Here is a 16,569-nt window from a genome sequence, read left to right as displayed (position 1 = left end):
ATACCATATTTGTTAGAGATTATAATTTAAGTTTTTGGGTTGAGTTTATATTCAAATTCTAAAATAATATTATAATTTATCTCAACTATTGTTGTTAAATCTAATTCAATTAACTTACTATAAAATTATATAAACTTGGATCAACTAGCTTGTGAAGCCTAATTCAGTTGGCTTAATAATGATAGTGAATGGTAGGCTTGATAATGATTCCGTCAAAACCAGGCAACATATTTTAGAGCCAGACATATGTACATGCACACGTATAAATGATACAAGTTATAACCGAACCAACGAGACTTAATATGACATAGCCGAACCCAATAATGAATGATCGCCGATAAAATGGACTACATGCCAGCCAATTTTCCGAAACTTGAATCTTGAAGCTTGTGAAATAATGTGAAATAATACATGTTAAAAAAATATTCTGGAAGCCAGAAGGGTTTCATTGGCTTCAAAATAGATGAGTAACACGTTGTCTTGTGTTGAAGAACATATAAAAAGTTCAGCTATATCATTATTATTACTATTATAATTATATATGAGTAACAGCTTTTACTAATAAGCAGAATTCTAGTCACAAACAGCAACAACTAGCATCATTTTTCGCCATGATCAGTGTTTATAACTTGCTCATCCTGACTGGTCCCATCTCTTTTGCCTTGGCCCTGAGTAAATGCTTCTGTATCTTCCCAGTAGCAGTCTTGGGTAAGGGTCCAAATACAACAGATTTTGGGACCCAATAAGCAGGCATTTTGGCCCTGCAGAACTTGAGTATATCCTCAACTATAACTTGCTCATTGCTCTTATCCACTCCTGGCTTCAATGTCACAAAAGCACAGGGAGACTCACCCCATTTTTCATCAGCCCTTGCCACCACTGCTGCCTCCAGTATTGCAGGATGCGAGTAAAGAGCATTCTCTATCTCCACACTGCTAATATTTTCAGCACCAGAGATGATAATATCCTTTGACCTGTCCTTGATTTCAATGTATCCATCTTCATGCTTCACAGCAAGATCCCCGGAATGAAACCATCCATTTGCAAAGGTCTCTTTGTTAGCCTCAGGGTTCTTCAAGTAGCCCTTCATCACAATATTGCCCCTCATCACAATCTCACCAACGGTTTTGCCATCAGCAGGAACTGGTTGCATGGTTTTTGTGTTCACAACTTCAAGGCCTTCCAAGCTAATGTACCGAACCCCTTGTCTTGCATTGAGCCGAGCTTGGTCCTCAGGCGGAAGTGAATCCCATTCTGGCTTCCAGGCACAGTAGACAGAGGGGCCATAAGTTTCTGAGAGACCGTAAGTGTGTGTGACACGAAAGCCTCGTTTGGACATGCCAGCGAGAACAGAAGGAGGAGGAGCAGCCCCAGCTGTGTTCACATGCACAACATGGGGTAGAGGAAGTATGGTTTCCTCGGACGGAGCATTGATTATTGTGTTCAGAACCACTGGTGCTGCACAAAAATGCGTCACTTTATACTTGGCAATGGCTTCATATACTGCCTTCGCTGTTACCTGAGTAAACAAACAGAAAAATGAGTTGAGGATGGATATCTTACGGAAAACAACTCACAAAAAAGTAGATAAACAGTATTGATTAACTATACAGCATTGTATGTAAACATACTTTGGTCAAAAACCTTGTTATCCGAAAACCACATTGTAATCAAGTTGAGCCGAGGTTGACTCACTTAAGTGGGCAAAACCCTCTTATTGCCTACAGTTTTCACTCATAACAAAAGATTACATCTGTTTAGTATGTTTAGACTTCAAATTAGCATGTTAACACTAGTTACCAAACCAAGAAACTGCAAAAGCTACTACTGTACAGAAGCACCATTTTGAAATCTTAGTCGAAGTATGTCAACTTCATATTTGAGTCATGCCACTATTATTTAGAACTAACTATAAATTAGTGGCAGAGAAATAGAGGAAGCTATTATTATTTTAATCATAATCAGAGTACATAGGGGCTGCACTTATATAGGTGTTGAATACAAACTGATAAGCTAAATAAATATCAGTATAATAACAAACTGATAATTATTAGTATCAGTATAATAACAAACTCATAAAAATAACAATTGAAAAGATAAGAAATCTAAAGAGATAGAGTATTAAGTGTACTCCTACACTAACATCAGTCATGTGCTAAATGAGGCATTCATCAACTGGAACTAACATTAACCATTGCATCAAACTTAAAGCTAGAATTACAAAATATTATCAACAAGGCATATACCACTCAATTCAATAGAGATAACAAGTTAACACCAATTTGTTTCCATCACTCAAACAAATGCAGGGCTTTTGCCAAAAGTTTACCTGGCGAAGACATATGTTTGTACCGCACAGAGCTGCAAGTGTCCACGTGAAACACCAACCATTGCAATGAAACATTGGCAGTGTCCAAAGATACACAGCACCTTCAGTTATTCCCCAAATAAGAGCGCCACTCAGAGACATGAGATAGGCTCCTCGGTGGTGCAACACCACACCCTTCGGACTAGCGGTGGTACCAGATGTGTAACCCAAAGATATGCTCTGCCACTCATCCTCCGGGGGTATCCATGCATATTCAGGGTCACCACTTTGGAGAAAATCCTCATATTCAATGGCTCCTTTTCCCAGAGCATACCCAAGTGTCTTAGGGTCGCAGTTTTCATCACCAATGACAACAAGTAGTGGTGGGTTGAAGGTCTTGGCTTTCTCAGACCATATTTTCAAAGCTTCTTCTGCCAAAGAAAAGAACTCTTGATCAACTATTACTGCTGCAGCTGTGCAATGACCAAGAAGAAAAGCTATTGTGGATGCATTTAGCCTAATGTTAACAGGGTTCAACACAGCCCCTGCCATTGTCTTTGTTTCCTCAACAAAATCATCATTTTTGTTTTTGTTAAAAAGAGTAGAAAATTCTTTATTAAGGGTTCGTTTTCATTGCCAGATCACACACTTTTTCTTCTATATTCATTTGTACCATTATTTATACTAAAATCTTCTGAAGGCCAAGAAATTTTTATTTTTATTCTTTCCATACAATAAATGTCGCACAAATTTGGAAACTCTTCTCACATGTTTCATCTGGCGCTAATGAAAGAAACAAAATCTCAGAAAGTTTCTAGCAAGGATTTTAAAATTTTGGCTACAACATCAAATTTGTCTAAAATTTCTCCCAGCATCAAATATCGCCATGAAAACTGCAATTTAAAACTTTGGTTTCTAGTAGTAGTAAACCGATCTTGTAACAGAGACTATAATATTAATCACTGAAAGGAACTATAATGACTGGATTTTGAGATTCTTATAGATTAAAAACCTAACATTGTAAATTTTGGATCATAACTATGGGACCTGGGGAGCTCAAAAGCAAACAAATAACAATTACGACAAAACGAGCTTGTATATTAAGCATCAATTGAAATCTCAATACAAAATTATCCACCAAAAGGCAATATATAGAAACCGAATTGAAAAATTAAAAAAGAAATTACTGTCTATTTCCTAAGCAATTCATCGGGAACAACCCTAAGCTGTTTCCTCTGCTTGGATTTTGCAATCTTCTTCAAAGTATTAGGGTTTGTAATCTTCTGAAACTTGGTTCCAGATCTGATAATATTCTCCTGCTTCTTCTTCTCCCTCTCCTCTTTCTTCTTCCTCTTCTCCACCTTGTTCAACCGAATCTCCTCCTTCAGCTCCGTCATCCTCTCCTTGTACGCCTTCTTTATCATCTTCTCCCTCTCTCTCTGCTCGAACGTCGTCCCCTTCCGGCTCACCAGCGCCGCCGACGCCCGCCGCTCCCGCACCTGCTTCCACTTCCGCCCGGACACCTTCCCGGCGATCACGCCGTCGTAGCTCGGCCTTCCGAACGCCGCCGGCTTGTCCGGATTCTCCGACGAAGGCAGCGCCGATCGCTTCGACGGTGGCGGAACGGCGTCGTCGGTGTCCATGACGTCATCGGTGAGCGGCTGCGCCTGCTGCTCCCTCTTGCGCTTGTAGGTTTTGCCGCCGAAGCCTTCGTCGAGGCAGCGAAAGTCGATGGTGCACGCCATGACTGTGGTGTGCCAAACCCTAACGGATTTTAGGGTTTATATATATGTTCCGCGGGTTTTAGTTTGACGAATATGACCTTCTCTTCGCAGTTTATGACGGTTTTGTCTTCGCTGTGTGTATGAATTAGAATTCAAAAAGGTATAAAAAATAAATCACTGTTAATTTTCACTTTTAATTATAGGGTTACTTTCAAATATTTGAAATACTTAAAAGATTAATTTAATTGATAAAAGATAATTATTATTGATTTAATTGATAAGAGATTATTTTTATCATCTAAAAATAAATTGAAATATAAAAATAGATGTCTTTGAAAAAAATGATTTTAAAAATAATAATAAAGATAGTGTAATTGATAGAAAGGTATTTTATTAAAGATATCTAAATATTTTGTTATATTTATTGATGATAAATGAATCTAAACAATGATTAAAGAAAATTTTATATTTTTATTGAAACTAATTTATTGGAGAAAAATATTGTTTTGACATGCGTCGTGAAGAATATAAATGATTACCTAACAAATCCGTAGAATTATTATTGAAAATTCAAAATATTAAACTCATGATCATGAATTTTAATTTTTATATGCTTTGGAGTTTTTTTTTATATATATAATATAATATTTCAAATAAATATTATATTATATGTTAAAATCAAAATGATGTAATAAATTATTAAATAATTTTAAAATTGTATGAATTTTTTTATATATATTTAATTTAATTAATAAAAACATCAAATACAATTTGATAGATTAATATTTGGATCTAGGTTTAAAGGTATTCAGTGACTATAAAAGTTTTAAGTACCTTTTTTACCAAAAAAAGGCTTAACATGAGACAAAGTAGATGGTTAGAACTTCTTAAGGATTGTGACTTTGAGCTTAGTTATCACCTCCGTAAGGTCCATGTAGTAGTTGATGCTTTGAGTAAAAAATCCCTTCAGGTGTCTATTTTAATTGTTAGAGAGCTTAGTTTGTTAGAAGAGTTTAGGGACTTTAGTTTAGCTTTTGAGTTGACCCCTAGAAGTATTAGATTGAAAACCTTGAGAGTGACCATTAGTCTAATAGATGAAATTAGAAAAGGTTAGAAGATATATCCTTTCTTGTTAAATCAAGGGAAAGATAATGAATTTAGAGTTGATGTAGATGAAGTGTTAAGGCTTAAGGATAGGTTGTGTGTTCCTTACATACTTGAGCTTAAGAAGATGATCCTTGAGGAAGGTCATAAGAGTAATCTTAATATCCACCCAGGAATCATTAAGACATATCAAGACCTCAAAAAGATGTTTTGGTGGCCTAAAATGTAAAGGAATGTAGAAGAATTTATGTAAGCTTGCTTAATTTGTCAGAAGTCTAAGGTAGAACATTATAGACCTTCAGGAAAGTTACAACCTTTAGATATACTTATGTCGAAGTGGGGTAACATTTCTATGGACTTTGTGATTGGGTTACCTAGAACTGCAAAGAATCTAGATTTCATTTGGGTTATAGTGGATAAACTAACAAAGTCAGCCCATTTTATTCCTATTAACATTAGATACCCTTTGGAGAGGTTGACCAAGTTGTATATAGGTGAAATTGTGAGATTGCATGGGGTTTCGACAAGTATAGTTTCAAATAGAGACTCAAGGTTTACCTCTAGATTTTGAGAGAGTTTGCATAAGGCTTTAGGTAATGAGCTTAGGTTGAGTTCAGCCTATCACCCTTAAATAGATGGTCAAACCGAGAAAATCATACAGTCTTTAGAGGATCTATTGAGAGCATGTGTCTTAGAACATGGAGGTAGTTGGGATATTTTCTTACCTTTGAAATAGTTTACTTATAATAATAACCATTATTCCAGTATTGGAATGACACCCTATGAGGCACTCTATGGTAGGAGATGTAGAACACCTTTATATGGATAAAACCTCGGGAGAAATCCATATTAGGGCTTGAAGTAGTTTAGCAAACAACTGAGAAAGATTAATCTAAGATAGAATGAGAGTATCCTAGAGTAGGCAGAAAAGCTACCATGATAAGAAAAAGAAAAACCTTGAGTTTAAAGAAATACCATATATTCCTTAAGTTAACTCCTTCGACTAAAGTTGGTAGAACACTTAAATCTACCAAGCTTACTCCACTATTTTTTGGTCCCTACCAAATCCTTAAGAAGGTTGGTAATGTTGCTTACCAAATTTCTTTGCTTATGTGCTTTTCCAATTTGCATGATGTCTTTCATGTTTTCCCACCATGAATGTATTTTCGAAGGTTGTTTGGGGAGGAAATGTTGAAGAAAGTGTTACGTGGGAGTTAGAATGTTAGATGCGAAAAATGTATTTATTTTTACTCACTTTAGATAATTTCGATGACGAAATTTCTAAAAGAAAGAGAGAGTTGTAATACTTCATTTTCCATAAAATATAATATAAGTATTTTATTAATAATTTTTTATATTTTTATTTTATTAATAGGGGTTGTTAAGTATTTATTTATTTGATTAATATGTTTTACAATATAATACATGGTGTTTATTAAAGGTTATTATATTATTTTATTAAAGGGGAAGGATTTTGTAACCGTGATTAATATGTTCTAATTAAAGGGTTAAAGGGAGGTTAAGATTTTAAAAATAAGGATTTTAGATAAGTTTTTAGGCTCTCTTGTTTTTCCCACACATGTTCATGCTTCAAGACTTGGAGAATGAGAGCATGTAGGAAATCACCCCAAAGCCGTGTAAGGATATCTAGTGCTTATCCAAGTAAGGGGAGAGTAAGAAACCTCGCTATGGGTGTGGGTTTGTATTTCGAGTAGTGAGATCGCCTCCAAATCTTGTGTATGTTGTATGTTTATGTATGAGGGATTTTTTCCAAATGTGTCTATTTTAGTTTTTGTTCTTCTTGTATGTGATTAATGACATGAATTGTTTGAATATATGATTAATTTTATATTTTGGATGGTCATTGTGTGATCTGAGGTCCTTATGGGTTCACATGGGAAATCCTAAAGAAACTTGTTGTGATAGTTATGTAAAGATACTAGTTGCGTGTATAAATTGAATGATATTGGTTGATTGCATGTATAACTTGAATAATAGAGCTCCTTTTAAGGTGATTCCAAATTGGAAACCTAACATCCAAGACAAAAGCTTTCATGCAGATCACAAAAGCAAATTCAATTAATTTAGGGGGTTCTTGAGGTGATCTTGGTTGTGACAATTTTGTCACTCCCATGACAAGCTTTGTTTTGTTACTTACAATTGCTTTTGACTTCTACTAGCAAAGATCACAATTGTGACCACTGAATCACGCCTATGACAAGCCTTATTCTATCAATTACAACATTTTTCAACCTTAGGTAGTGTTAGTCACTATCATGACTACTAGAAGTCATGCTCTTGACGATTCCTAGACATCGAGTTACAAGCATATACCCCTCAACAACATTTCCAATAAGTTACAAACCATCTCAATCTCATCTATAAGCCCCAAAAATTAAATCAAAATCAACAAACTCACATGCACTGCATCAAAGTGATTATAAACAACATATACAACATGAAAATTAGTTTAAATCCAACATGCACCCACTCAACAACAAAGGATCAACAACTTTGGTTTTTGGGTTCACCTCCCCCAAAACCCCAACTTCAACAACCAACATTAAAATCAACATTCTAGTCATCAATGAGTGAATTATCAACATAAACAACAATAATCAACTTCAACAAAATAATTAATTCATAACATAGTATTACAAAACAAGTCCGATCAATATATTTAAAACAACGCAACGGGACGACGAATAAAATATTTAAAACAATGAAGTCGCTACTAATGTTTATTTTTACGGAAAAACATTAAAAAAACCCTGAAATAGAAAATGGCCTACAAAAATCAGATTTTTGAGTTCGGAAGTCGATTACATGTAAGGAAAGTATTAGCACCTCACAACATTCATCATAAGACGGTTACCTTTAATTAATTAAACAAATTATTTATAACTTATAAAATATTTATCTCACCCTAAATTAGTTAACTATAATGATCAAATATATTTTAACTAATGCATTTTAAGAAAGAGTTAAAATTATTATTGTTATATAAAAAGGAAGATATTTTTTTTTGCTCGACAAGATTTATTTCTTGCTCTTATGTATCTCAATGTGTAATGAAGAATTAGAGTCACATATTTCTTTATAGAAAATATTTGTATGTTGATATTTTTAATTGAATTTTACTTTTATTAAATTTAAGATTTTTGAACTGTCTCAGCTCATTCACCCTAAAGTATAAAATTGACTGAGGTGTATACCAAAGTCTAATCAATAAAATATTTAATTTCAATTATAATTATTGTTATAGGTATTATTATTACTATGGTATATACTTAAAAGATTTTCGGTTGGATATTTTTATTTTGGAGAAGTAATTTAAAGATATCAAGTTGTCACATCTTGTAACTTAAATTCAAAGATTAAAAAGATGTCACATCTAATTAATCATTCCTCCAATAAAATCTTCGATATAATGACTTCAAATATTTATATTGAATATTGTGATAATACTTTTTTATGTTTAATTATATTTTGAATTTAAATAAAGATTTTAAGGTAACAAATTGTCACAACTTGCACCTTTAAGCTCTAGAATCAAGAGAATGTTACATTCAAATAATTCTTTTTTTTTTAATGATAAATATTATTAATATAAATATTAATGAAAAAAACTCATAGTTATTATTATTATTATTGTTATTATAATAACTATTACTATTATCACTATTACTATGATTATAATTATAAGTATTATATTTATTATTATTATTATTATTATCATCATTATTATTACTATTATTATATTTATTATTATTATATTTATTATTATTATTATATTTATTATTATCTACTTTTACGTAATCCTAATTTCCTTTTCATAAGACTTGACTCTTGTTGTTATATGACCACACGCTTGCGGTTTCCAAATTTCGCATATTATATACCTATTTTACGTTTAAATTTTTATCTCGTATCATTTAATTATTCTTATATTTTTACTATATATAACTTAGTATGGGACAAAGTACACACAACTAATTGATCAATACTGTAATACATTTTTTTTTATTGAGGGTATTTTCTAATTTATAAATAGAGACTAGTTATAAAATTAAATTTAATCTTTCTTAAGATATTTTTTTTATATACATAATTAGAAATTCAACCTTGACAACATATCTTATTGGTATATACAATAACTTGTTGAATAATTATGGACTGTTAGTAGAGCATTTGTTAAGGTGGAAGTGGGGTGTTGACATAAGCCACAGGATAGGCCTCGTGAATTTGGATATGATTATCCGCCTGCAGGCTTTTGGCCACGAATGACATAAATCGAATAAAATGGTCAATAATTTTCTACTTTATATAAAAGGAGGTGAATATGACAAAAACTACGAGAGAACATGTTACTTTGTTTAAACAAATATTTCACGTTTAATATATATATATATATATATATATATATATATATATATATATATATATATATATATATATATATATATATATATATATAAACTTTAAACTTTAAACTTCGGCAGCATAAATTATTTCATGTTGCAGAGAAGATAGTATGCATCTTGACAATATATACTTGGCCTCAAATGGGTTATTAGGCGCCAGATACTTAACCATAATAGATAGGCAACTTGATTTAATGCTTTTATATACAATATGAACAAAATTGTTACAAACAAATGAACATCAACGCACAGTTTTATGCATAAAGATAGATAAGTTGAAAAAAGATGGAGTGATATTATAGATAACAGTGAGTTGAACATGGGAACACATTAAGTGCCACCAACTTTGATTCATGGCACGCGTGTGTGCTAATTGCTGATTTCATTTTAATTTATGACCTATGGCTGCTAACTAACCTGTTAAAGCAAAGCAATCTTATGCTAGTTTTTTCTAGAATATGTATCCTTAGACCAGTGTTGTATTAAATTTGTTATATAGCCAAAAACATTTATCTGTCTTTGCTGATTAGTTATATAGGTTGAATCCTATTTCTTGGCCAAAATTAAATTTGTTATATAGCCAAGACAATTATCTACCATTGCTGATTTATTATATAGATTTATTAATCATATTTCTTATATATCGATTGAATTTTACAAAAGATTAATAATAGCTTATTAATCCTATTTCTTATTATTTTAATTTGTGAAATAAAAAACAAGAGTAATGAGACTCGATCGAAGTTGGATGTTAAGATGAAAAGACCACTCTGTCAGAGGTTGCAGGTTGTAGTAAGAGTAATTCTTCGATACTTTGTTGCTACTTCATCTCCAGAAGTTGCAAGTTCCTCTATAAGTCTTATGCCTATGATAGAAGAACAGGTTACTACAGTTATAAATATTGCATTGTCCTCTTTTTTTACAAACACAATTATCAGAGATGATGAGACAGATAATTCAGGTAGTTCAACCATCAACAACACCTTCAACCAACCAACATAGGGAGGATCAAGGACGAGATGATGATTTTACTAGCTTAGGTTGATTACTATTTAGGATGATTCATTATTTGACTTTTCTTTTTGTAAGACATTGATTAGTTTGGGTTTCTTTAAGATAGTATGCACAAGTTGGATTTTGTAAGACATTTAACAATTTGATTTTGTAAGAGATATTGTTACATGCAACTTTTATTTTAAATTATGTGCAATTGAAAAAAAATTATGTAGTTGATTTAGTTTTATTTAAAATATTCAAATTAAGTGGTATATTTACAGGGATTCATGAGAGAATAATGTATATAGATAAATTGGGAAGGTTTTACGAGATATTAGCGAGGGATTCGCGAGGAAACTCAAAAGATATGTTGTTAAGGCTTCGCGAGGGATTAGCGTAGTATTCGCGAGGGAACTCAATCGATATGCTTTGATGGATTTGCGTGGGATTAGCAAAAGATTTGCGAGGGACATATTTGTGAGGGACTTCAATTGAAATACTGCAACAGAGTTGCGAGAAATTAGCGTAGAATTAGCAACAATATAGTGAGGGATAATTGTGACGGAGTGGCGAGAGACTAGCGAGAAAATAATTAAACAACATTTTGCGATGGAGTAGCGACAAAGTAGCACATGATATCTTGCGAAGGTTTTGCGATGTGTTAGTGAGGAAATATCAAATGCAGTTAGCGAGGGAATTGGGGTTCTATATTTGCGAGGCAATAGCGATGAATTAGCGGCACAAATTTGTGACATATTAGCGAAGCCGATTGCAAGGGAATGACGAATGAATGTAGCGAGGGAATTGCAAGGGATATGCATCCGTCGCTAATTTGTGACTTGAATTTAGCGAGAGAATCGTTCTTTGTAAATTCCTCTCAATCCCTCGCCATTTAATTTGTTTAGCGAGGGATTTGTAAATAGTTTTTCTCTCTGTAATTCGTAATTTTCTTGTAACGCGTATCCATTAATTGGTGCCCACAGAGATAATTATTCTAGAAAAAACTGTTGTTGAAAAGATGTTTTAATTTATATAAAAGATTATTTATCATCCAATGACAAATTAGTACCACGATTTCGTATCCATTGGTGCCCAAAGAGATAATAAAATAGAAACTAACACAATACTTAATTCATGCTTTTCAATATTTACCTGGCAGGTATATTTAGCAAATAGTAACTACGATTTTGAGATTCTTTTTCTCAAATTGCAGCAAAAGATCATTACTAATTTTAATTGTCATTCATATTCGAAACAGGAGAGTTGCTTAATTGCCATGTTCTTAATCTTTTGTATTATGGATTTTGTGGTCAATTTCTCTGGCCATTACAATTAGTATTCTTCTATTAAAACTATTTTATGTTATTTCCCCCTTTTGTTAATACGTTGTTTCTCAAAGTAAGTTTGTAATGTTAACTATTTTTATTTATTTATTAAAATTATAATGATAGCACCAGATTCAACTTAATATTGTGAATCATCTAAAAAATTATGAATGTAACAGCCTAATTTTCACTGAGCCGTGGGCCCAAATCGTTGTCCGGAACGGGCCGTTTCAAAAGTGAAACGGGTCGTTCCAGAATAAAGAATTTGCCTAAAAAACGTAGTTGAGAACGGGCCGTTCCGGTTGAAGAACGGGCCGTTCTGGTTTGGAGAACGAGACGTTCTGGAATTGGAACGGGCCGTTCTGCTGGGATTGAGAACGGGCCGTTCCGGTTTTGGAACGGGCCGTTCCAATTGAGATTTTTGCGTGGTTCTGGAGGGTCCAGAACGGCCGTTCCACTTTTGGAACGGGCCGTTCCGGGTTAGTGAGGCAGATTCCTATAAATAGGAGGCCTTACCTCTCATTTTCACAAATCTCTTATTCTCTCTTTCTATTCTCTTCTGTTCTCTCTTCTTTTCCTCTTCTTCTCTCTGAAGACCAAGGGGCACTTAGAGGAGGAGACCAAGAGATCCCTGTTTTAGTTCAACTGTTGTTTATCCAGGTACGTGGGAAAAAAGGATTATTTATATTTAGAGTTACATGAGGGAATTAGGTAGAGGAAGAGCCCTTAGGGTTATGAATAATTTTATAATTATTTCTGTTTGGAGAATTAATTGTATTATGTGATTCCATATATCTTTAAGACTACGAATATATGATTTATTTGTAAAAATGATGCTCTGGAAGAGAGAACGAAATTATAGAAAAGTGCCTGTAGGTTAGGTTGTGAAAAATTGGATGATTTCTGTTTGAGGAATTGATGATCCCATTAGATTTTGTATATGTTGAGGATTATAAATATGCTAATAATTTGTAAGAATGATGATCTGGGAGAGAGAACGAAATTGTAGAAAAGTGTCTGTGAGCTAGGTTTTGGAACAATTGGGGATTTTACTGTTTATGTTAAAATTATACTAAATTGATAATTTTATTGTTTATTATATTAATTTACGAATGTTATTATATTATTTAATAAGAATTGATGATTTAAATGTGAATTGCTTGAGGGATGTGTAAATCCTTATTTTGTTAGACTTATCTGTTGTGTATGTGATATGGAATTGTGTATGTGATATGAAATTGTGTATGTGATATGGAATCGTGATATGAGATGAGATGTTGTATGGACATATGTGTTTCCTCACACTAATGACTAGGGATGGCACGACCCCTGGGTAAGTGGTGCTACAGGGAGGGCGTGACCCTAGCATGGTGTGGGATGAGTAAGACAGTTAACACACACCACTTATGTCGATTATGGCAGCCCTGGTATAGGGTTAATTGCAAGAGACTGTATGGATTGTAATGTGATTGTGGTTCCTCACTCTCATGCTTTAGGGACGAGCGTACTCCTGAATGATCAGGGATGATACGAACCCTGGGTAGGTGATGCTTCAGGGACGAGCGTACTCCGGGATGATCAGGGATGATACGAACCCTAGTATGGTGTGGGTTGAGTGAGGCAATTAACCCGTATCACTTGTGTCAAATGTGGCGAGGTCTTGACATAGTGTTAATTGTAAAATTGGCTTGAATTATGGATGTGGAAATGATATTGTTAATCTTAAAATTGTGTGGATGGTGATGGATTGATAAATTATGATACATGCTTATATATATGAATTATGATGAGATTTCATTATGATGTGGTTGTATGTACTTTGCATATAGATATTTTCTTTTCACACCGTATAAATTGTGGATGTTTTAGGTGAGGAAGATCTGGCTACGAGTAGAATGCCAACAGTTGAATTGTGGGTATGCTCTAATATTGTGACATCGGGGCAGAGGATTTTTAGGACATAGATTTTATATGGATTTGGAATTGTAAATATGATTTTGAAAACAATTTGTAAACTCTCGTGTTTCATTTTCTAAATTTTTATTATTGTGGTTTTTGAAGAACGATTTTTAAAGTTTCTCATGTGAACCCTTTTACCGAAATTTAAACATTTATTTGTAAAGTTAGAGTATATGTGTTGGGGTAGTAGGGTGTCACAATGAAAATATACTGAAATTCTAATTTTGGATCAAACATTTCTATTAAACCTATAAATCTTAAGCTTCTCTCTCATGTCGGACCAAATTATTTAACCAGTCTAAACCCTTACAACAACTATATATTATATATTTTATATAATAATAATAATAATATATTATTATTATTATTATTAATTTCAGACATACTTATAACATTAATCAACTAAATCTTGTAACAACCTATTTTAAATTAAATGAATATTAATTATTTAAATACTTAAAATTTACTGAAAATGAGTAACTTCACCAAACTATAAATTTCTCCCTTTTTTAAACATACACTTTTTTTTAAGAAAAGTTTATTATCCTAAATTTAATTACTTAAATTATAATAAATTTTATTTCTTAAAAAAATAAATAAAACACACAAAAAAAACACACCGAAAAAGACAATAAATCTCTTAAAGGTAGAAATTGGGTCGTTATAATTTGCATACCTTTTAAGAATTTCGTCTTTATAATTTGATTACAGATTCAATCATTTAAAATGAAACTTTTTTGGAACAACAAACCTCAAACTACTTGTTAAATAATTTGATCAAACAAGATTGTGGGTGTTGTGATCTTTCTAACTTGTCATGATAATTTTCGATTATTTTAATTCATAAATTGTGATTCTTCATTATCTACTACTTTTCAATATTTAGTGTAGCTTTGAGTAATCACTCTCAAAATTATATTAGGATATGTAAAATAGATGAGACACAAACAAGAGATTATGTCCTTTAGATAATACAATAATCTAATATAAATAGATATCAGTTTTTTTTTTCTTATCCTTAGTTTTAACTTTCACAATACATGCATTGGCACGCGGCATTATCCCTTGTTTTTAGATGTATTCTCCTCGTCTCTATCGGCACTATTTCTTTTTCCTCAATAAATATGACTTTCAAAATGTTTCAAGTCAAAGGTGAAAATCGCCTCAAAAAGTAAATAAAAGAGAATTTGTTATGATTTTTCTCCTAAAAAAGTGATAAAGAATTTATGCCTCAAAAAGTAAATGAAATCTTGAAGTCGTACGAAAAACCAATACTGTATTTTAACATGTTGAGTGCATTGACTAAATATTTATTATGATAAATTATATATATAAATTATATTTAAAATTTATATAAATAAATACTTTTAAATATATGAATTATATTTAGATTCATAATAAATAATTTATATTGTGACATAAAATTATGTTTAATTATTGATAAATTATTTTTAAATTATTAAAAATAATTTATAAATAAAATTGAATTAGATAAAAATAAATAAAAAAATATTGTCAAATTTATTTTAAAAATATTAAAATTTAATTTACAAATAAATATAATAAATAAAAGTTGAATTATACAAGAAAATTTAAAAATAAAATCTTAAAAGTATTTTTGTTAATTTTTTTAAAAATGTTCTTATAAGATAAAGTTTATATTTAATATACTTGGATCGATTAACATATCTGTCTTTCGCATTGTATTTATCTTGACTTAGCGGTGCATGAATTATAGGTAGTTCAGATTCATTGGACATTTCCGAACTCTTTTTGGGTTCCTTTGGTTTGGTCTGAAAAGTATAGGTAAAGACAAAAAAAAAGTGTCACGGACTTACAGTATTTTATTTTCTCCTCAAAACGATAAAAGTCAAAGAAAATACTGAGCTGAAAGCACATTCATTGAAACAACAAAGAATAATTTTTTTTCTCAATTTTATATCGAATGAATTTTGGCTTAAATGCATTTTTGTTGCTCTAAGGATAGTAGTTATACGATTTTAGTTTTTTAAAATTTAATTAATTATTTTTAATCTCTTAAACATCGTAATTATATAATTTTAGCCCTTCAAATATCATAATTATATAAATTTTGTCTATTTAATTCACATATATTAGTAATTTTAGTAATATATATATATATATATATATATATATATATATCATATAATACATGAATAAAAATTATTATATATGCAACTTAAATAAGTCAAAAATTATATAATTACAATAGTTGAGGGACTAAAATTATTTAACTAAATTTGGGAGGACTAAAATCACACAATTGTGATATTTGAGCAACAAAATTTGTTTAATTAAAACCTCAAGGAACAAAATTGTACAATTGTAATACTATAAGGATTGAAAATGTAATTAAGCTATGAATCTTTAAGAATATGTTAGATATTTAATTTTTGTATTTTCATTTTCTTTATTGATTATATTTTTTTTCACTTTTTTTTCTTACCTATTTTTTTTTTTTTGCATAAATAGAAAATATAACTTCCTCTTACCAGGTTGACCCAATTTAAGAATAAGTATGAGTTTTTAAGGATATGTTAGATATTTATTTTTTGCATTTTCATTTTCTTTCTTTACTATGTTTTTTCATTTTTTTTTTCTCTAGTTGCCTTTTCTTTTGAATAAATAGAAAATATAATCTTTTCCTATCAAGTCAGTCCAATTTAAGAATAAATGTTTAATCATAATTCATGTTAAGACAAAAATCT

General features: G+C 31.5%; 2 protein-coding genes across 2 annotated transcripts; both read right to left on the bottom strand.

Moving 5' to 3' along the window:
- Positions 1–414: 414 nt before the first annotated feature.
- On the bottom strand, positions 415–3,501 carry LOC145958441 (acetate--CoA ligase CCL3). The gene is made up of 2 exons (XM_083075840.1): positions 2,330–3,501; positions 415–1,519 (listed from the first exon to the last, which is right to left on the bottom strand). Exons 1-2 carry the CDS (start codon positions 2,858–2,860, stop codon positions 623–625), a joined length of 1,428 nt encoding a protein of 475 aa, XP_082931966.1. The 5' UTR covers positions 2,861–3,501; the 3' UTR covers positions 415–622.
- LOC109809044 (coiled-coil protein) lies at positions 2,599–4,076 on the bottom strand. Its single transcript, XM_083075841.1, has 2 exons — positions 3,496–4,076; positions 2,599–2,739 (listed from the first exon to the last, which is right to left on the bottom strand). Exon 1 carries the CDS (start codon positions 4,051–4,053, stop codon positions 3,499–3,501), a length of 555 nt encoding a protein of 184 aa, XP_082931967.1. The 5' UTR covers positions 4,054–4,076; the 3' UTR covers positions 2,599–2,739; positions 3,496–3,498.
- Positions 4,077–16,569: the final 12,493 nt, after the last annotated feature.

Source organism: Cajanus cajan, chromosome 5 (assembly GCF_000230855.2).
Source record: "Cajanus cajan strain Asha chromosome 5, NIPB_CcT2T_4, whole genome shotgun sequence".
NCBI classification, from domain to species: domain Eukaryota; kingdom Viridiplantae; phylum Streptophyta; class Magnoliopsida; order Fabales; family Fabaceae; genus Cajanus; species Cajanus cajan.
This window is presented reverse-complemented; position numbering and strand designations above follow the sequence as displayed.

What these genes read in the sequence shown, in the direction of transcription:
- LOC145958441 (XM_083075840.1), bottom strand. Translation starts at nt 2,860, where the DNA reads ATGGCAGGGGCTGTGTTGAACCCTGTTAACATTAGGCTAAATGCATCC. An exon ending in CAAACATATGTCTTCGCCAG is followed by an intron (nt 1,520 to 2,329) that starts GTAAACTTTTGG and finishes TTGTTTACTCAG; the next exon opens with GTAACAGCGAAGGCAGTATA.
- LOC109809044 (XM_083075841.1), bottom strand. Translation starts at nt 4,053, where the DNA reads ATGGCGTGCACCATCGACTTTCGCTGCCTCGACGAAGGCTTCGGCGGC.